The following is a 22,500-nucleotide window of genomic DNA, read 5'->3' on the forward strand; positions in this document are numbered from 1 at the left end:
AGTTCAATTTATTACAAAAGATGCCATATCCTTATCCTTTAAGGAGGCTCAGAACAGCTGTTCAGCCGAGCACTCCAGCTTAATGCCACACATGGCACCCGAGCCGCTCCAGAGGAGAATGAATCAAGATTAATACAACCAGAAATAGAGTTTGTTAGATTTGGTGAGGTTTATCTCAAAAGTTCGTCCAGTATCCTTCCCTGATTTGTGTGGAAACAAGTGAGAAGCGTTATTTTGCATTCTTAAAGTAAATTTTCAAAAACTGTACTTGTGCTATAGAAAGAGTATGCTGTTTCCTTCTTTCTGTGGGAAATTTTAAATAGTACATCAAATCAGTTAATAATAGCTCATTTTTTGCAGTTCTATTTTGTTTGCCTAAACACAAATATTGTGCTACTTTTTCTGGTGTGTCCAATAAAGCTGATAAATTAATAAAAAATATTGAAAGAATGTGAATTAATTATTAAAAGTTGTCACATTTTTGGGATCTTTGCTGTAAAGAGAAATATCAAGCTTAAGATTTTATATTTGCTGAGGTAAAAACTCAGAATGTTATGTACTACCTGGCTCCAAACTCATTTTACTATTGGAGAAGATTTCTTTCGGCGTTGTTTTAGATTTTACTCGAATAGTCATTGATTAAGTCTCCCAAACCTCAGGACTCTGTTGTTGTTATAACTGTCTAACACACTGTGCACTTTTGTTTGAAATATGAAATAGCAAACAAGAATTTGTCGAGATTAGCAACGTTTCAGCCACAGCAATTGATCGAAGAAATCTAGAAATACCTAATAAAAATAATTGTCAGATCAAAATTGATCACTGCTATTTTAGGTGAATCGGGGAGGAAAAGTTTAAACAAATCTCGCACACTTGGAAATACGCTACTGTAACGATACCTGCGAAAGGCCCAGCGTATTTGTAAGGCCGATATTCCGAACGATTTCCTGTACATTTTGTGCTGCCAACCTTGCCAAACAAACCGGGCGAGTATGGCGATCAAGTGATTTCCGTGTAAGTAGACACAAAGCGACGTCACGGCCTGCTGACCTCTGATTGGGCAGAAAAACACAAAGAATTTCTGGCACCAATCAGAATTGAGAATGACCTCAACTGTTTGGAACTGGTCTGGTAAGAACGTGTCCCCAGGGGCTCTTCTCGCCCTACTATGCTTTTCTTCATCGCCATTTTCTTTTGCCAGTTTAGACTTCCCCTTGCCTCGGCGATCTGCCCCTGGGTCTCCGAGAATGAGGTCAAACATCTTAATTTATCCTTTTCATACAAGTTTTCTCCTTTCTTAGCTTAAATAGTTTTACTCTTTTTTTGGTTTGCGCCTTCATCCTCAACTATTCTCGTTAATATCTCACTCTGTTATACTATTTATTGCATATTTTCATTTTATTTCTCACTGTACAACTGACGATGGGTGATGTCTGATCCGAAACATGTATTGTCTTCAATAAAAAATGAACTTCAAAAACATTGTGTGGTTTATCAAAGCAATATCCTACTTCGCGCTGCTACGAAGCCTTGGTATTATTATTATTATTATTATTATTATTATTATTATAGTTATTATTGTTATGATGATGAGGAAGTGTTGGGTGAAGTGGGGATTAAGCGTAAAATATTCTGGGAGGAGTTGTCTCCACTGGCGTTTGTTCTTTTGATGATTCCTTTCATCATGCATGTTGGGTTTTTCTTTCACCATGTTGTCGAAAATGGTGGCTTGGCAAGGATCGGAGGCTGATCAACCATTTGTTGTTAATGGACAGTTATAAGCTGTATGGGAGGTCTGAAGAGGAGCAGGAGAGTTTGATCAATGTTGTGTGGGTTTTTTTACAAGATATGGGATGAAGTTAGGGCTGGACAAGTGTGCTGTGTTGAAGCAGGGGGTGAAGGTCCATTGTGAAGGAATTGTGTTGCCAGTTGGTGAGGTGATAGGTGAGGTTAATGAGAAAGGGTATTTGGAGGGTGTGGATATTATGCAGAAGGAGGTGGCCGAAGTTTTATGGTGGGAATTTGATTAGGGTGATAAATGCATGGGCTATAGGTGTGGTGAGGTAGAGTGCAGCGATTTTGGATTGGAGTGATTGGGAACTAAGGGCGATTGTTTCGAAGACGCAAAAGAGTTTGATGATCTTTGGAGGAACTTGGTCTTTGTTTAAATATGTAAAGGCGAGGGACGAGTGGATGTTGAAGGTTGTCAGAGGGATGTTGCAGGTGGGAGAAATGAAGAACAAGTACAAGAAGCGGGTGGAGAAGGCAAGAAAGGAGACGTTTTGAATTCAGAAGAAGAGGTTTGTATGGGAAGTTTATGAGGGATGTCAGTGAAGTGACTGATGAGAGGTCATGGGAGTGGCTTAGAGCTGGGTATTTGGGGAAGAACATGAAGGGGTATGTTTTTGCTGCTCAGGAATAGGCTTTGCAAACAAGTTTTTTTCGGGCCACAATTGAGAAGGATCAATTGTACAGTGTACAGTGTGTGGCAAGGAGGTGGGAGGTGGAGTTGGTTGAGTGTGTGGCGAGTACTGGTTTGGCACCGAGGGAACATCGGAGGAGGCATGATTGGATGGGTTTGAGTGTACTGGGAGCCTTATCAGAAGTATGGTGTGAGGTGTGCTGATGTGTGGATAAGGAGGTTTCAGTTGTGGTGATGAGGGTGTCAGAGGATGGGATTGTGGAGATCTTGTGGTATAGAAGCGTTGAGGCAACGCAAAGATGGAACGTAATCGTTCAGATGTTACTGTGGTAGATTGAGCGGCTCATGAGTGAATGTTTGTCAATTTCTCGGTGCCTTGAGATAGGAGTGTGGTGACTAAAGAGGATGCGAAAATCACCAACTACTCTCCTCTAGCAAAGGAAATCAGAAAGATACATCAAGTCTCGATGAAGATTGGGCCATTGGTGGTTGGTGGTTTGAATGTGGTTTCTGGTCGGTTGGAGGTAATATTTCAAAAACGAGTGTGAGTGTTTTACCGGGGTTTCCAAACACGAGAAAACTGATGAAAGTCCGTGGCTGTTAGGCCGGGGGCTTTTATTGTTTTCTCGTGTTTGTAAACCCCGGTAAAACACAAAGCACAAGTTTTTGAAATGGCTTCTCAATCGGCGCCTAATTGCAAACAAAGGAAAAAAAGAAAACAAAAGTACAAAAGAAAGCAAAAATCGCATAAGCATGTGATTTTTGCCTTCTTTTGTTTAATCAGCGCACAGTTTGTGATGATAATGTCCGTGTTTTTCACAACTGAAGCTTGTTTATTTCAAGTAGTCACAATTTGCATTCAGTGGCGTCCTGCTAGTTCCGAAACATGGACGGGTTAGCTGAGGACGAATCTTGCTGGTTTCGACTGCCCAAAAGTGTGCAAGAAGAAGATTCTTTGCTTGTACAGTCCAAGCCTAAAATTACACAGTACAAAGACAAGTGGGCTGTTGAGGTTTTCAGAACTTGCAAGCACTGCGTGAGCATAAATTCTGTATACTTGATCCAGGAAGCGTGTTCAAAGATTATGATGTCCACCGTGTACAAAGTCTCGAAGATACGTTGCAGGACCTGGATAGTCTTTCTCTAAACTATTGGCTCACAAACTTCGTCCAGGAAGTTGCTAATACGAACAGAGGTCGCTATCTGCCTCGTTCCTTGTATGGAATTGTTTGTGGTTTAAAGCGGCACTTGGAGGACGTAAATGGAGGGAATGCATTGAATCCTTTACACAGCAGTGTAACAGAAGCTAGTGCTAGTGGTAGTACAGTTTCTGAAACTTTAAAAATTGTAAAACAGTGCGTGCGGAATGTTTAATTCCGGAACGTTTTTAAATTGCACTGTACACGCAAATGTAAACAGCAAACAATAGAAGTAATAAAGCTTTGTTTAAGTTGTGCATTGCTTTTTCTAATTGATATCCAAACACGCTGTTCTTTACCGCGGTATCAAGGTGCGTCCACGTGACCTAAATGCGGGCACACAATTGATTTATCAATTGATGAATGATTAATGAGTTTGAGAAGGTTGTATGAAAGATCCTGGGATTGTGGATCTGTTGGGACGAGTGGAGGCAGCCTTTACCTTCAGGAGGTGCTTAGATTCTAAGCCAAAATTAGGGGAGAGGCTGAGCATTGTTTGTGCCTGCATAGTTTGAATACCATCTCCTCACAGGTTGTTCTGTTCACAGAAAGTCAAGAATTATTTTATTACCATTACTATTGTTACTGTTATTGCACTCCTATAATTATAGTCAATGCCTTTATTTTCCACAGCTGAGAGATGGCTTGCAGACGATGACGTCCTCTATACAAAGATGAAAGTCCTTTACGAGATGGGAAGATTTAAAGAGTGTTACTCTGTTTGCCAGAGACTTCTTGAAACTAAATTCAAGGTGATTATTACCTTTTCAGGAAGTAATGTTTATGAAAATTCAGTGACCATCTAAAATTTGGTGCATTTTTGGGCACAAGTTTACACATTTACAGCACACGTGTTACAGTTGCATCATACTCTGCATTAAGTGGAGCAAAGGCAGTGTCAAATGGGTGGCCGTATCCCAAAGTAAGGACGCCTTTGCCATGAGAAACCTATGGTTACAGACCTGATACCCATCGCCAACTGCACTTTAAGGATGCCGAAAAGTGTGATGTGAAAGCTGTAAACATCAACACTAAGAGCTTTTGGAGGATATACCATGGGACTGTGGCAGATCGCTCATTATTCTCCAGAGACGTCAAACAGGGGGAAAGATCCAGAACTTGGCGGATCAGAAGTGGGCAATGCTGATGTGAAAGAACTCAACACCAATGTGAAAAACAATGAACGTTGACTTGAAAGGACTCAAGTTAACCCACACCAGTACCCAAGAAGGCATTCCCTGCATTTCTGAATCACTAGGCTCACTGATTCTGTTCTACCCTGGTCAAGTAGGACATGGTAACATTGGTCAACATTAACCAACAGAGGATTCATTTATCCTTATTTAAACTCGCATTCGCGTTATATTATTTTATAGCCTGCCGGTTCTTTTTGGAGGGCGAGAGATTTCGCAAGAAGGCTGGGGAAAGGAAGAGCCGCCTTTTCGATGTCCTCCTCCTTATTTGCATACATGTATTTGACAACTGTGACAGTTTTTGGAGATTCAACCAACAAGAGAGGAGGTGGTAAAACGAATGTTGCAGCTTACACCAAACAAAATAATCTCAAATTTGAGAAGAGCCTTTTCTTTCTCAGTTGAAAAAGGGAAATGTTAATAATAGTTGCCGATTGGCTTTTATCAGCTGAAGATTCATATGGATAATTCCCAGAAGGGGAATGAATAATATCCCATAATGCGTAGCGATTCCTTTTATATTATCAACTGAAATCGTGACGTAATCAGTATCTTTCAGCCACAACGCAGAGGTGAGCAGTGCTGGAGACTAACATGTTGTGTTTACAAACATACCTTGGTGTCAAGGTTTCGGCTCTTAAACATATGTTATACCTTCATTGCGTGTCGGAAGAAAATTTGCTGTCAAGTGGAATGATTTTACGTGTGCTACATTGAAATGTAGTGAAGCTCCTGTGAGCTGCATCGAGTGCTTGAGCGAACGCCAACGATGCGTAATACCCGATGTCGCTGAGAGTCGATCTGTGGATGTGTACGTCTCCCTTGCTGGTTCGAATTAATTATTCCTTCTTTCAACATAAGTAATGAAAGAAAATTGAGTTAAATCTGAAATCCGCGTTTGTGCGATCGCTTTCAAATGCAATGATCAAATCACAAGTGCTCCTTGTGGGCTCATTAAACTGGTGTATTTTGATAAAATCTTTGACTCCGGAAGTACGAGAAAATGTGGGTACTTCTGGGTACTTCTCCGCCAAAATATCGATTCACCATCGATCTGCATGACTGAAGTTCATTTTTGGAAAAAGACTCTAATCCACAACTGTATAAATAATTTTATTCATGACCTCTCTTCGGGTCAGTGATCACATTGTGAAAAAACCACATTTTGAAGTATCAAAATATGAGTAATCTTCCGTGAGTCTTGATGAATAAATATCAGAATTTAAATACCATGTGATCAGTATTGACAGGCACAAATCACTCACTAATTGTAATTGACAAAACTTACAAAATAATCATGAAGAAGATCGTTTATTTCATCAACCGAGCTTGCCATTTTGCTATTCCCGTTGGGACGAGACACTCGGGATAGTATTCATTCCTCCTCTGGGTAATAAGCCATTTTCGAAATATCAAATATTCAGGTTGATAGTGAGGCAGTGAGCGCCAAAAGTATTTTAAAGGCAATCTTCATTCCCATAGAATCCACGGATAGTGAATTATCCAAAGGATTAAGTCATTGGGCCTTTAAACAATAGGCCATTTTCGAAATATCAAATATTCAGGTTGATAGTGAGGCAGTTCAATAAAACAATAAAAGCACGTTGGAATGAATGCGAAAAATATTTGCATATCATCCACTTTCCTTTGTCTTTGTCCTCTAAACCTCTCTTTTTTAAGCTGAATTTTAATAATATTATATCGAAAAAGGCCTGTTCCCCCAGGCTTCGTACATTTCCACGCAAAACCTATTGATCCTATTCAAGATATCAAAGCGTGAAGTATGTCAAAACGTGACTTCGGCAGAACGTTTAGCCAAGATTGGTCTGAAAATAGCACTACAAGACATTAAATTTTTTTCTGATCGTATATGTCATGCCTGTGGAAGGAAAGTTCTAATTGTATTCTAAATTTAGGCGAAAGAAACAACTTCGAGCCAAGATGATTTATATATTTAAGATGATTTATAGACAGAATATTATCAAATATTAAAATAAAAATCAAATATCAAAAACAATCACTATTATTTAGGAAACTTTGAGCGCCCCGATTGAAATTTTGGAATTCTTGCGTCAGCCTCCGAAAGCTGGTCAAAAAAAAAAAGCCCTACTGCAGAAGTGAAAGTGGCGGCGAATTTGATCTTCTCGCATCCTTATGTGCGAGAAGAACTTGCGGTTTCTTTGAGAAAAAATTCAAGGACCTTCAAGAATATTGCAATGACGAAACAAATTCAGTCTTACTAAGAAGTCGAAATCTGACAATTTGGTTGCATTTTCTACTAATTGTGTGGGATTTCCCCACACGTTGTCAGCACCGGTCATATTTCCTTCTTTATTACTGGGTTGCCAAACCCAGTCGGAATCTGCCTTTCATTTCTCCGTTTTATTATCTTTTTCCGTGTCATGAAAAGTCTTGCCAGTCACTCCCCTGCTTAGTGGTGTCTTTGTGTTTAGAGTCTTCTGTGCGTATTTTATTAGGTTTGAGGGGGCTGGGGTAATGCGTAGATTTCTCTGGTGCATACAGGAGAACATTTAATTAACCTGCAATGGCATCGAAAGTCATTGTAACGCGAATGACGTTTTAGTGGATCTTTAAACAAAATATACCCTTATGGAGCTCAAGAATGGAACGTCAATTGGATGAACAAGACAGGCGGTGAAAAATAAATATCTGGAGTCTTTAAAGCGATGAGTAATTTTTCGACAACAATTTCATTTTTCGCCGTTAGATATCAAGTGAGCTTTGTTTTGTAATATTTCACTAACTTGGTATTATATACAACACCGAAATCAAATGGCAATTTTTTTTTTATGGATGTAACAAACATTGAAGGAATCGAACGCCTTGAATGCATCACAGTGTTTACTGAAGTCGCATGTAAGTTGTCTGGCAACATAGTTACTTTTGTACCCAACTCTGCTAAGGTAAAAAAAAATTGGAAATGTGACAGTGAAGAATTATTAGAATGAAAGTTTGTCTCTTTTGTGCTTCATTATTGACGGTCAAGGTTCTTTCGAAAAGGGTTCGATGTGAACTGTCAGAAATTTATTTAATTGCATATGCTTTGTGACACAGATTGTGTGTCTTGTTTGCACGCACACAATTGAAATAGGAAGGGTTCACGAAAATAAACAGGTCTGTTGGAAGCGTGTTTGAGTTTCAACAAAATGAGCGCCAAAATCAGCAAAAATTGTGACGCTGATGAATAATCAAGTAGCTACTATTTCCAATACGAAGGAATTACCTGGTGATAAATAACCTCGTCTTGGAGAGTAAAGTGTTGACTTTGCAGAAACACTGGCCAACCTCAAGAGTTGGGCGGTTGTGATCTTTGTGTTGAATTCGCACATTTCTTGTCAAACTTTATAACACTTGAAAGAAAAAGAAAACTAACAAAAACAAAAACGCAGTATCTTGCCATCATTTGACACAGATTCTTCACTGTTTCGCGAGTAAACACACCGCGGTAACTTGATCACGGCGCTGAATTCGATGTCACTTTCGATTTTGCGATTTACTTGTGCAGCCAAAAGTACAATAACAAAATTCAACTGAGCAAAAATCTCCCAAAATGTTTTTCGCTGATGGTAACTTTTTATATTCCCGTTCAAAATTAATGTTGTTTTCATGTCGTAAATTTTGTTGCTGTGGCAAAATATTTTATTCTCGATTGACCATCCTGAAAACTTCCTTCTGCTCTTTCTAAAAACTGTGTATCAATTTTTATTTACTTTTGCATAAAGCAAGCTAATGAGCGTTAAAATAGAATTTTCGGTCCTATGCTTCTGTTACGAAGTGGTATATTTTTGAGGTCATCCATCCAGATACTCACCCCGCCGGACAGGGAATACCTTCCGTGAACTTTTGTATTACAAAGCTATCAGACGCTCAGAGTGCACGCTTAACTTGTGGTGTAAAGAAGTTGTGAGGGAACTCGAAAGTGATCAGCATGTCAGCGTAGTAGAGACCAATGTTTTTCGATTCCCTTTTATTTTCTTCAATCTGTCTCGGTTTAGTACTTTGCTAGTAACCACATGTCTTCTCAGGGGGCTATTTACCTAAGACTTCTACCATGGCACTACAATAATATACACTACCAAAATAATATCGTGTACTATGAGAGCTACATATTATGCAAAGACAACTTGAATAACCTGGAAGGCAGTTGACAATATGGAATAAAGTGCTGTGTTACTGCACTACCACACGTACGCAATGCGTGCCTATTTTTGCTACAAACGACAGGAATTTTTTCTTTCTGACAAATGATTAATAGGCTGGTAACCAGGCTTTTAACCTCAGAAAAAGATCTGTTTCGTCGTATGAACGTGTGAGCCGAAGGGCCTCTGCTGGCACGACTTCTGGGTGACCCCTTAAATAGTCTTAATGACCCACCACTGAAAAAAAATTGCCTGGAACCCTGCAGTGCAATTCCATCTAACTCAGTCCCTTCTTTTTTTGAGTAACATGTACTGCAGGCAACCCAGTGGACGCTCATGGAGCGTCTAGTTTTTATTTTTTTTCGTGTCATGAAAAGAATTTTTTGTCCCTCCCTTGCTAAGTAGTGTCTTTGTGTGTAGAGTCTTCTGTGCGTATTTTGTTACGTTTGAGGGGGTTGGGGTGATGCGTAGATTTCTCTGGTGGACACAGGAGGACATTTAATTAACCTGCAATGGCGTCGAAAGTCATTGTATCGCAAATGGCGTTTTAGTGCATCTTTCAACGAAATAAACCCTTATGGAGGTCAAGAATGGAAGGTCAATTGCATAAACAAGACAGGCGGTGGAAAATAAATATCTGGAATCGTAAAAGCGTCCGTTGAGCCAAAATCAAAGTGAGCTGCATTTCTAGCATTTTATCACGAGTGTAGTGTTATGTACAACACTAAAACCAAATGGAAAATTATCTGGTAACTTATGGGTTCAACAAAGACAGAGAAGTAATCGGACACCTTAATTGGATCTGTGATTTCTGTTGTCTGTCAGTCTTCAGGTAAAAAAATAATTGGAAATGTGACAGTCAAGAATTATTTGAAAGAAATCTTGTCGACTATTTTGTGCTTCATTATTCAAGGAAAAGGTTCTTCAGGGAAGGGTTTGAACCTCAAATTTATTTTGTTACGTATGGTAATTTGACACGATTGAGTTTCTTGTCTTCACGCACGCAATAAAATAGGAAGAGGTTTTTGCCTCTAAGAGCAAATATGTTGTTTGTTTCAATAATTTTTTCGCTGGAAAAGGTGGTCTTTGTGATTTCATCATGTGGTTTAATTAATATGCGAGCTTAACAAATTTGCATACGTGCGTTGAAATGTGATACGCGAGGAGACCGGATTTTTTTCTCTCCGACAAATTATTAATAGGTAGCCAAGTTTTTAACGTCAGAAAAGTCTCTCTTTTGTCATTATAGTGTAAAATGAAGTTTATTTGGGAAGCCAACAATATTTCTTTAACTTCCTGGCGAATCCAATTTATTGCTACGACCTACTAGTGCGAAGGTTGTTTACATGAAACGTCTCAGCTTTTTGCGAATTTTGAGTGTCGTGGGGGCCGTTTCTTGAAAGTCCCGAAACTTTACGGGCCATTTTCGGGTGTCACAATTCCCTTTGTAACTCAAGAACGAAGAGCATTTAATTCGTCAAACTTCACAGTTATTTTTCTTTTTGTTACCTTGAAAACATGTTAAAAGATCGGCTTTCCAAAACAAGCGGTTGGCAAGTTGATTTTCAACAATATATCGCTTTACTCTCAAACCAAAAACATTCAGATAGTAAAAGACTTCATATTTATTAACCATTTCTTTTGCTTTTGTGCTTGTCAGCATTGTCAGCAAGTCTGTTTTCGTATCTCATAGATGTTTAGACTTTCAATTATATGGCCGCTCGACCACGCGATTGTGTCAATAGTTGACCCTGAAGTCAAAATAGATACGTTTCTCAGGAACCAGACAGATGAAATGTAAATATTCAGTTAAAGAACGGAAGTTTCTTGGCTAAAAAGTACGTTCTTTTACTTTGAAAACGACGAGCGATTAACATTCTTTCCCGTAGTTCATTCAGTTGACACAAGGTGATTACGTGCACCTTTATGGTTGCCTAGCACGTGATCGATGTCTTCCTTTTGACAGAACATCGATTGTCACTAATCTTTCGATAAAAATGCGATTCAGAGTTATTCAGAGTTATTATTTTTTCTTCATCTGTCTTTGCCTTGTCTTTTACTATTAACTCCCGGCTTTTTCGGTACTTTTTGGTGCAAACGTAAAGCCAAAAAATGTTTTGACCTGGCATCAGATTAGACTGAAAAGAAGAGGAATGATGAAGCGGAAACAACATCTTAGTTTGTGCAATAAACGTTTGCTTAGTGCAACTGCAAGACATGCATGACATGCAGGAAAACGTCCGTCAGAGCAATTTGCAATTAATTTTTTTGCAGACTATTTATTTAAAGAAGGAACGAGTGAATTTTACCCGAGATCGTGTTTTGTTATTTGTAAACTGAATTTATTACCAAAGCTTAAAAAACTAAAAGACCTCAAAATGGGACAGGACATTACAAAATAGTTAAAAGTGTGAACGTGTGAGTAAAAGGGCCTCTGCTGGCACGTCTTCCGTTGACCCCTCAAATGGTGTTAATGACCCCTCGACTTGAAAAATTTAACTGGAATGCTGCAGTTCAATACCACACAATTCAGTGCCTTCTGTTTTTTCTGTAACACGTACAACAGGCAACCCAGTGTGCGCTTCACGGAAGTGTCTAGTTTATTTATTTGTATAGACCTTATTCATAAATGGCGGTCAATTTATAATTCTTTGTCGAAGTGCAAATTAGCCTACCAAACCTCGGTACCATACAGTGAATTGAAAAGAATTCTTACACTAAAATGAGGCTTGGTAGGCTAATTTGCACGTTGACTAAAGAATTATAAATGTGACCGTCATTTATGAATAAGGTCTATACGAGAGCCAAGTGTTTGTCACGTGGTCTCTGTTAGGAAGAGAGAGGACCCTGGGAATGAGAGTTTGTATGTGGCGGCTATTACTCTTCTCGGCTGTTGTCATTTGACGAATTTCGACTTGTTTGCGATTTTTACAAGGTAAGGAGATGACGTACAAACGAAGAAAAGTTGGGTGAAGTACTTGTAAACATTTTGAAATAAATTTGAGTTTTTGTTACTCTCACACAAAATGAGTTAAGTTTGAAAATAAGTTACCTAGTAAGTTTTACAATCCTTCAACTTACATTTATTGTGAACTCTCACAGAGCAAAACTGACAATTTATGTTAAGATATTTCTGGATTTGTCGTATTTCTTAGTTTTGGAGGTTCGGAGGGAGTAGATTAGGTCTTAAGACCTATTTTTAAACCACGCGCTGCTAGGTATTTATTTTAGTGCGTAGACACCCCCTTTCTATTCGCATATGCAAGACATTCTTGGATGAATAAAGCAAGGAACAATCGTACAAAATTCCACTTCTCGGACAGAACTGTCTGCAATTGTACATTGCAAGTATGTCATAAATTGCGTCGATCGTTTGAAAATCCCGCAAAAAATTTGAGCGAATAATATAATTCTAGTAAATAGTGTCTCGCCACGCAGTCTGCAACTGTCGGAAGAAAATTTATACTTGAATGATTTCATTACTTTCAACTCCCGTTTATTGCTACCAACAGCAGAAGTTTCACGGACACATATAACATAATGACAAAGTCCAGTATTATCCTGTAGATTTACGATTAGCAATTTGAGGTTCGCTCTGTTAACTACGATTTGTAGACACGTTGCGTGACGGCGCCAGTTTCTGTAGATTCGAAAGTTAAAAAACGAATGCCTTCAAACTTATATCGGACAGATATAACATAATGACAAAGTGCAGTATCATCCTGTAGATTTACGATTAGCAATTTGAAGTTCCCCCTTTTAATTACGAATTGTTAACACGTTGCGTGACGGCGCCAGTTTCTGTAGATTCGCAAGTTAAAAAAACTAATGCCTTCAAACTTCCTGTCAAACATTTTCACATTTACTGGTAATGTTAAAACAGAACAAGAACAGTGGAGCAGGAGCAGGGGACATTTCCTTACCATTTGCTAAATTTTCCAGTTTCCAGTCTCTCATCAGCCGAAAGCAATTGCAAGTGCTGATCGCCATCTCGTTGGGCTGGTTTGCTGATTTTGGAAAAACTGTTACCATTATTCACCGGCATCCCAACCGGTTTATTCTGACAAATGGTAAGCACCCCTAATTTTCTCGAAACTAGAAGTGCAAACATGTTTCTCCCCTAATCGTTTTCTCGTCTGCGGCTTGGGATTCTACGGAGTCTTTACTCGACATTTATCACTATAACATGACAAAATGTATTACATCTACTGTAATGCTAATCATCAACGTTTATTTGACTGAAGTCCCATACAAGTACGCATTGCGGACCTTTTTTTTTTGTAACAGTTTGTGAGGGGAATATTTGTGTCGCCTTCTGGATGAATATTACACACCACTTTGTCTCTTGGGATTAATCAGTTTAACCAAACATTTAAGTGATGTGCACTTATCCAATCAAAACTGTTCGTTTCTTTCGGACTACTCGAAAAGGTGGTCAATCTTGGTAGGCAGTTCTTCCTTTCCCGGGGGGAGAACCGCTCGAGTTCTCTTGCGTTCCGCAACAACAGAACCGCCAGCTACGCAGGCTAATTATTTTAAAGGCCATAAAACAAGGTAACCATACATGTACCTCATCATCAATGATCATCACCATTTTATTTAGTAATGCAGGTTACAAGTTTTGGCAACCAGTAAGGCTGATGTGGACCTACAAGTCATAAAATAATGAAATGTTATATCCTATTGTGCTAAAATAAAATTACTCTACGAAGGAAAGAGACTGTCTTCAAATTTGAGTATCATACCATCTATATAAATTAAATATTTGATTTATCAAAAATACCCTTTCTAACCTAGAATCTATACGTGCTACATAATAAATACTCATAAAATCTAATAATAGACGTAATCATTGTCTTGTTCTTTATCATAATGGGAAAAATTATGAATATGAAACAAAAAATTTCAGAAAATATCTTTAAAGGAATGGAAATTGACTCCAGAAAGCGTAACTCTACTAGTTATTTATATAGTTCCAACACGAGGCCCTCTGTACTGAAGAGGCATGTTTACCAGCTTCTGAAAAGAGACCTTTGATGACCATCTGGTTTGGTACAACTTTCTTTTTGTAGAGATCCAGAACTGGTTTTGGCTCCAATAGGCCTTATCACGGTTTTCGACGCCATCTTGACGGGTAGGCAAAGCGGTCAGAAATTACAGTGTTTGTATGGGAATCCGATAGCAAATAACTTCAGCCAAAATTGAATTTTACACAATTTGTGAATCAAAACGTTGAAATACTAGGTAGAAGATTGTATTCACCAAGTTTGAAGGATGTAGCTTTCCTAAAAGTCGCTGAGCTAATTTTTTTTAATTTTCCATACATTTGTCTTTAAATTTTTTTCCCGCGAACCGCGTCTAGACGTTTGTCTACCCAGCCAAATTTACAGACAAATGTGTGGAAAATTCAAAAAATTAACTGAGCGTCTTCTAGCCAAGCTACATCCTTCAAACTTGGTGAATACAATCTTCTACCTAGTATTTTAACGTTGCGATTCAGAAATTGTGAAAAATTCAATTTTGGAAGAAGTTATCTGCCATCGGATTCCCATACAAACACTGTAATTTCTAACCGCTTTGCCTACCCGTCAAGATGGCGTCGAAAACCGTGATAAGGTTTATCCATAAAATACTTTGAACATCAACAAAAGGATGCTCCTCTTGAGAGATATATCGAAATTGATCTATTATGAAACTAAATGTCTGTACGTATTTATCCATGTATTTTTTTGTAGTGGTATACTTTTTTCTCACTCTGTCAAGCTCACTTACATGTGTACATCCTGGAAAAACAGTTTGGTTGTTGATGTGTCTTTAAATATTTCGTTATGACCTTTCACAGTCTCAATATTGTTATTATTGTTTTCAAACCGTTTAAATGTGTAGGTAGAAGCAGAGGAAACCATTGGCTTATTATTGCCAAAGGTAAGGTATTCACATTTAAATAGATAGCTATTGCACGCAAGATCAACAAGTACTCTTTAAAAATTAATGATTTGTATTGATGCATTGAGGAGTTATAAATTTGATCTTAAGTTAATGGCGTTCTTTGGTCGGTCTGTGATACACCCGATTTTTAGGAATGGGTGTATGCTGATAAGTCTTTTGATTCGCCGTACGCTACCACATGAGATTCCGACAAGGATTAACATCCCTTTTCTTGTAAACTTCCTTAGTTTGATCCTAAATCCTGCTGACTTCTTAATGTCGGTTTTTTAAATTTAGAAAGCTGAATTTTCTTGTCTTCTTGTTCTGGATGCAAATGTGCCACAAACTCTGCTATGGAAGCTTTTGAACTGTGAATTTATTGTTTATGAATAAAGGCATCATGTGCCATTGCCGAGTGCAATAAGCGGGGAGGATAATTTCGAACGTTTTAAGTCCAAATTAAAGACATTTTTATTTAGAGAAGCCTATACTATGTATAGCTCTTGATTTTTCAAAGACTGTTTTTTGCCTTTTTAACTTTTTAATGTTTTTAGCTTTGTTAACTTTGTAAGGAGCATTTGATCATATTTACATGCTAATTTGCGCTATAGAAATATTAATTATTGTTATTATTAGTAGTGGTAGTTAGATGAAACGGAAGAAAGGGCTCGAAGGATTGGGTTTTAAACCAACCTAGATTTACTGTATTATTTTTACCACCTCTTCCCCACAGTATCTTATTGTCTGTGTAAAAAAAAAAGATAAATCATAGAGTGTACGTATTGTGTTCTTTCATTTCCCGTTGTGGGGTACCTCGGGGGTCCCCGCTTTGACGTTTTCCGCTTGGTCTCGTTTACGCTATAGGAAATTTTGAACTCACTATTGTCTTAAGATTATTTTGACATGGTGTATCTGTTTTCACCTTATTAGATTATGAGTGGAGAGAACTTGAAGTGTAAGACAACAGGGACACATGGAGAATCTGTCAAGGTAGCTATAGTGTTGTAAAACGCTTTTACTTTCTTCTTGACGTAAAACGTTTGAGGTGGCTCAAACTAGTTTCAGCGCTTCTAAGCAACGCTCTTATTAGAAGGATCGGCACTGCAACACTGTATCATGTATCAGCAATATTATGGTACCATATGAAACACCAACTATTGCTGAACAAGATGCAGTCATTATTGTGACGTAATATGTCACCATGGCAACTTGCAATCCCTGCAAAAACACTCTTTATTTTGTCTTTAGTTGCTTATAATCGGTGACCCCCATTTTTAATTTTTGAAAAGTTATCAGAAGGGCAAGAAGAAACTTCCTGCAAAGTTTTAAAATGTTATGTACAGCGGCTTTAGAGCCACCTCAATTCGGTGATTTTTTAAAGGTGACTCTGATTCTGCAGTACAGAATTTTTTTTAACTTTGCAGAAAGTTTCATCTTGCCCTTCTGATCACTTTTCAGCGATAAAAAAGGGGGGTCACCGAGTTCGTTGTTGAGATATAAGCAGCTAAATCCAAGATATAGGGTGTTTTTGCTAAGCTTTCCCATTGCCAAGGTATCTTATTACGTCACAATAATGGCCACATCTTGTTTTGAAATAATTGGTGTTTCATATCATACCATAAGATTGCTGTTGCGTTATACAGTGTTGTAGCATGTTGTTGACGCATCTCAAACACTTAGTTATGACAGAGTAAGTAGAGGGGACCTGCTATCTCTACTTAGGATGAAAAGGAAGTTTATTTAATTGTCTTATCGTTCTAGCGCTGGAGCACTAATTAGGGGCATTGTAAACTGAAATCAACAATTAACTCGAATCAAGGCGAATGTTGGTTTTTGATGAGAGGGGAAAACCGGAGTACGTGGAGAAAAACCTCTCAGTGCAGAGTAGAGAACCAACAAACTCAACCCACCCATGACGCCGAGGCTGGGAATCGAAGCCCGGCAACATTGGTGGGAGTGCGCTCACCACTGCGCCATCTCTTTGATTAGTATTTCTTATCTTATTTCTTGGTACAAACATTTCGGTTTTGTTCGATTTGTTTGTCTTTCTCATTACAGAAGAGTAGAAAGAGAACAAGGAAGGGAAGTAAAAAGAAGAAAGGTAAGGGAAGAAAAAGGTGAAAAACCATTACTTTGAATTTGGGCTATCGGGAAGACATTTATCGAGGAAGGTCTGAAAGGACTATTTAATAGGCAACCTGAAAGTGGACACGGAAATTATGAGCAGTGCTGAGAGAGAATTAATAAGGAAAATCCTAGCCGATACTAATTCCAGCCAAGGCCGTCAGCGACGTCAATGTCTCAGTCGGTGGAATCCTGCAGGGGATTTTAAATGGAATGTAAGTTGTAATGTGGGAACTTGTCTTTCGTGGCCACTCCTGGTAGAGGGGCTGAAGACAAAAAAAAAAGAAAGGTGCCGTTTTAAGCAAACGTTTTCTCTATATGTTATTTCTTGGGTTATTTTCATCGTCGAGTTCTTAATCCCTGCTTTCTCTGGAATGAGTGGGCTGGTATCAATCCATTGTTTTTGGCTCAAAGAGGATAATCTTGATTTCAGGTGATGTGAACGAGACTCAAACATCACCAAGAGCTGACGCCAGTCTTAATTTTGTACCCAGGTAAAGTACTTTTTCTTCGTACATGATAGTACTTTTTTAATACGCTAAAATAATTTTGTGCAAGCTATAATGTTGGAGATGTGCTGGTGTACACGTTTATTGAAGAGGTACCAGCTTATGGGTAGTGTTAATAGGTTACAACTAAAGCACCTTGGGCAGATATCATCGTCCTCAGCCAATATAAATTCCATAATGCTCTTTGTCTGTCTCTCCAAAGTTTTGCATATGCTTTGATTTAATTTTCTCTTGGGACCATTTTAAGTCCCAAGAGAAACAGGAAGCGATGCTTACGAAATTTTGGAGGGACAAACAAAGAGTATAATGGTATTTTTTATACTGGCTATTTGTTATTGTAATTATCATTATTTTTATCATGAGTGAGAGAAATGTATTTATTTGAAGTGCGGGTTATAGACGAAATGTAGAAGTGATTTTCACACTTAACATTTCTTTTATTTTACCATCTAGTATTTTGTAAGTTTTTTGTTCAGTAACATCATTCAATTCAAGCGTGAATTTTTCAGGCTATCGTAAAAATGTGAATATGCCTCTTTCCACAGTTCAACAGTACGTCCTTCGTTTATGTTCTCTTCATATCTGGTGTTTTGTTGTTATATATTTATTTTGTCCCACCATAGTTCTTATTCAGTAATGTCTTCCTGTTATTTGACAGCAACACTGCTCCATCACTGCCAGATGATTTGCAGAAAGAAGTGACTTCAGCCGACGATGTGTTTTCAGAGGCAGAGCTGGATCCTGGTAGTTCAACTTTCTCTGGGTCTACACAGAAAGGAGACGCACAGTTGTCCACGACAGTAAATAATGTTGGACTGCAGGGCAGTAAATCATTTGTTAAACGTGAAGAAGATACAGAGTTGACAGAAAAAGTCGATGTCGTTTCGAAAGCCAAGGTATTTTCTTTTCCTAGAAAAATGTTGTTTGGCGAAACGCACGAAGTTGTTACTTGTGAATGTCTGTGTTGATTGTCAGTTGCCGGAAATCTTTCTTTATCGGTTCGTCATGCATTGGAGCACGACCGTTCAATCTTTAAAAGGATTCAATTATGTTAACTAACATATATACTATTATTCGTTTAGGACGAAGAAGCTTCGGACAAGAAATATTACCCCGGATTGTCTACAGAAGAAAACAATGGGCTTAAAGGTTCTTCCTTAGGTGAGTTTCCCAGCAATACCTAAAAGTGTAAAGGCCTATATTTTTTACCTTGGTTGCTTTTTTTCTCTGTTGCGTGGCTGTACTACTCAGGACATCGGTTACATGCATGTAACAATATTTAAACCCCAGAACAAACCATTAAAATGGTAATTCCCATATACTTTTGCCAGGTCGTGGATGCTAAGTTCCATTGCCCTGCTATTTGGTTTTTAGGCACTTTTTGTGTACAGCAACTTTTTTGTACAAGCAATATCACCAGGTTGTACTTCTTTTAATGATATTTTTACATTTTAATATCTAGGTGAGGCATATCCACATAGGATTCTTCTGATTTGTGATCGATGGTCCTGTTGGCATCGTATTGAGTGTGTAGTCAACAAAGAGCTTTGCCGAAGTTTTGTTAAAAGTGAAGACACAGCTTTGGCCTGTTTAGTCCTTGATGCAACAGAGCAAGAGATTACAGCAGCGACAAAGGACGGCGTTTACCTCATAAGGGCTTCTCTCCAGCCTGGAATTCCATCTGGAGACAAACAACTCCTTAATCTTCATACCAACTTTCCATTTAAAGTGGATTTAGTGGTTGGACATGGACGGATTTCAGGCACTGCAGCTGCGATTCAAGAGAAACGGCTAGGTTGTAAACGACTTCACATATATCATACTTTGCCTCAGGAAGACGAAGACGCGGAAGAAAAGGAAAGGTCTTTGGGGCTTAGCGCGGATTTTGTGGCAGGGATAGGCCCACTAGTGGTAGAGCAGTGGAAGGCAATTCTGAATCGAGAGGTCTTCACAATAATCCCTGGGTTGCCAGACATTGCTCCTCGAAATCAAATCATGACGTGGCAAAGCAGGTGCCTCATTCTAGGAAACATGAATGACCCCATTGCGAGTGGTCTTGAGTCGGTCACTGCTGCCCTTAAAGACTCTACACAACAAAGACGGTCGATCCATTTAACGGTAATGGGAAGTGATAATAAAAAAGTTCAGTCTTTAAAGAAAGCAAAAGGAAACCAGCGTGGCTCCTCTCAAATGGGAATTTGTTTTAAACCGTTGGATGTCAGTGAGGAAACAGTTGGTGTGGTGGTAAGGGGATCCTCCCTTGTGCTAATTCCATCGTTTTCAGATGGTTTCGGTGTGGTTGCCCTGGTGGCTATTGCAGCAAAGGTTCCCATTTTAATACCTGCAGCAAGTGGTCTCGCTAAGTTCCTTTACAACGCGTTTGGTAATAACTTTTTGAAATTCATGTGTTCTGCTGGAGATGACTCAGATGCCGCTGATGCCTGGACAAGTAGCATTGATGACCTTCTTGATGACCGTAAGGAAGCATTTAGCTTGGCAGCATTTCTTTTCACAGAATGGAGCGCTATGTTTTCATGGCATTCATGTGCTAATAATCTTTTGAAATACCTAGGCAAGTCTGGGCTTTTCACAGTCACATTACCCCTAACAACGGAGAACATAACCTTGCCCTCTGCATGCTCAAGTACAGCGTTGAAGTTTATTGAAGAGTTAGACTTGCCGAACAAACGCTGCCAGCATGTCTTGTTCCTTTCTCCTGAAGATTCACAAGAATCACCCTTCATTCGCCATTTTGCTCAGGTTCCCTGGGCTGCTGTCTTGGATTTTGATGTCAACAGTACCAAGACCGGCTTTCTTGCAAGCTGTGATCCTTTTTGCGAAAGCAGAGGAATGAAAATTTGCCGAATCCTTCCACCGTCTGATGAGGACCGCAAAAAGGCTTCAGTGGTCTTACTAACTGGAATCCCTTGGGTGCTGTTGGAGGGTATACCTGACAGCAAAAGAAGTATCAAAGAGAATTATGACTGGATGAGGGAACTTTTCTTGGCACTAGGTAAGACTCATCAAGTACCCATCACTTTTCTAGTTTTGTGGAAGACCTTGAAGGAGACAGAATCGCTGTGCAAGATATTGTCAAGGATCTTAACAGTTGTTAAAGTCTCACCTCTCTATAGCCAAGTGAAACTTGTTATTGCGTCTACGGGGGATAATGTAAGCTCCCATCTAGAAGACATTGCTGAAGACTGGGGGGTAAAAGTGCAGAACATTGGTCTCGAGGACATGTGCAATGCACTCTTCCAGAGTATTGGTTCTTCACCGATAGTTCAAGAAAACCAGGACTTTGCACTCCCTGTGGCTGATCCAGATCAACCCCAGAAGGTATCATTTAAAGTCTTACCATCAACTTCGCGTTGGATTAATGCCGAAATGGAAATTCTTTTCCAGTCAGTTGGGGATACACCACAATTTGGAACAGACGATGCCCTTCATTTCTACCGTGGCGGCTTGATCTCCTGGTATGCTATTCAAATGGGCTATGCCGTTGAACGTAGCAACTGGAAGGATTTGAAAGGAAGGGTTGATGAACAACTGGTAAGAGCAGGAACAGTGAGGCTGGCCATGCCTCACATCAGAGGGGCTGGTGGTTCTACCTCTGCTCGCAAGATTCTTTTCGACTACCGTGAGAAATACCCTTGTGTTTGTCTCAAGTCTGTTGGGCACGCAGAAGTTCACCAGGGGATCAAAGTTTTGGCTGACTTTTGCAAATTACCTGTTGTTATCCTCGTTGATTGCAAGCAACTTCAGAGTGACGAGTTTGATGTCGACACGTTGTATAATGTATTGTCAAATGATAGAATTCCGTGTGTGATTTTAGAGGTAATTCACCAATACCAAAAGCAAGAGAAATTTCCCCCTCAAGTCACCAGTAGATTTGACAAGCCCACTCCTGCCCGTCTTGCTGATGATCTTGACTATGAAGAAGCTAAACAGTTTGTCGCAGTGTATGGCACCCAACGGAAGGAGAAGTTAAGCAAACTTCGCTCCCTTCTTCACGATTCAAAGGAGTTACAAATACCATTTTATTATGCACTCACCACTTTTGAAGATAGCTTCACTGGTCTAGAGCCATTTGTCCATGACTGTCTTAAAGGCCTGGAATGGAAGGAACGGGAAATACTCCTTTTTTTGGCAATGGCTTACCATTATGGACACGATTCCCTATTAGCAAACGAATTTGCAGGTTTACTTCAGGCACCAAAACGAAATTTGAGTTCGTTGGAGTCGGTCCTTCCTTACTTGTCAAGGCAACTACTTATCGAAGAGGATGGCAAGTGGAGGCCAAGGCACGATCTCATAGCAGTAGAAATGCTTCGTCAACTCCTAACCAAGTGGAGTCCTTTGAGAACTGCGCAAGTCCACCGTGAAAACTGGAGGAACCAGCTTCCCGAGAAAGCCCTTGATTTCTTCGATCAAATGTCGGAGGCTGTTATCAATGCCATGTTGCTAAGTCGTATTCCCAATGATTCCTACTTCTCGCAGCTTATATGCGATATACCGTTTGTAGAAGACGCCATTAAGCTGTTTGAAAAAGCTACTTCACGTTTTCCAGACAACCCTTTTTTCAAAGTGCATTTTGGCCGCTTTTATAGTATTCAAAAGAAATCCGCTGGTTTCCCTTTGGCAATCAAGTACACGGATGAAGGCATCAGTTGTTCTGACAGCTATCCACGCGTTGTAAGGGGTCAGTTTTTTCAAATGAAAGGGGTCGTGTACAGTCGCGAGATAAATTACCTAATGGAGCAAAATGCTGAAATCGACTGTGTAAGCGACATGGCTCAAGAAGCAGTGAAGAATTTTAGACGTGCAGTCAGTGTGGCTCCAGATTTTGTTGATGGATATATTCCAGAAGTGCGTATGATGTGCCGAGTGTTTGAGTACGTTGACCGCAAAACAGGTAACTTCTCTGCGTACGTCAAGTCTGCAGACGCTATTCAATTTATAATT

At 39.3% G+C, this 22,500-nt stretch overlaps 1 protein-coding gene across 2 annotated transcripts in view; it reads left to right on the forward strand.

Annotated features, from left to right (window-relative positions):
* The window catches only part of LOC138042576 (uncharacterized), a 73,413-nt gene that overhangs the window by 48,946 nt on the left and 1,967 nt on the right, over positions 1–22,500 (forward strand). For both annotated transcript variants that reach the window (XM_068888517.1, XM_068888518.1), the window contains 8 exons: positions 4,255–4,373; positions 14,861–14,899; positions 15,833–15,892; positions 16,961–17,003; positions 17,460–17,520; positions 18,194–18,431; positions 18,618–18,696; positions 18,998–22,500. The exon at positions 18,998–22,500 is cut by the window's right edge and continues 1,967 nt beyond it. In XM_068888517.1, coding sequence (XP_068744618.1) covers positions 4,255–4,373; positions 14,861–14,899; positions 15,833–15,892; positions 16,961–17,003; positions 17,460–17,520; positions 18,194–18,431; positions 18,618–18,696; positions 18,998–22,500 — 4,142 coding nt within the window. The remainder of the gene's footprint in view (positions 1–4,254; positions 4,374–14,860; positions 14,900–15,832; positions 15,893–16,960; positions 17,004–17,459; positions 17,521–18,193; positions 18,432–18,617; positions 18,697–18,997) is intronic.

The sequence above is a fragment of the Montipora capricornis genome, chromosome 3, assembly GCF_036669925.1.
Source record: "Montipora capricornis isolate CH-2021 chromosome 3, ASM3666992v2, whole genome shotgun sequence".
NCBI lineage: Eukaryota > Metazoa > Cnidaria > Anthozoa > Scleractinia > Acroporidae > Montipora > Montipora capricornis.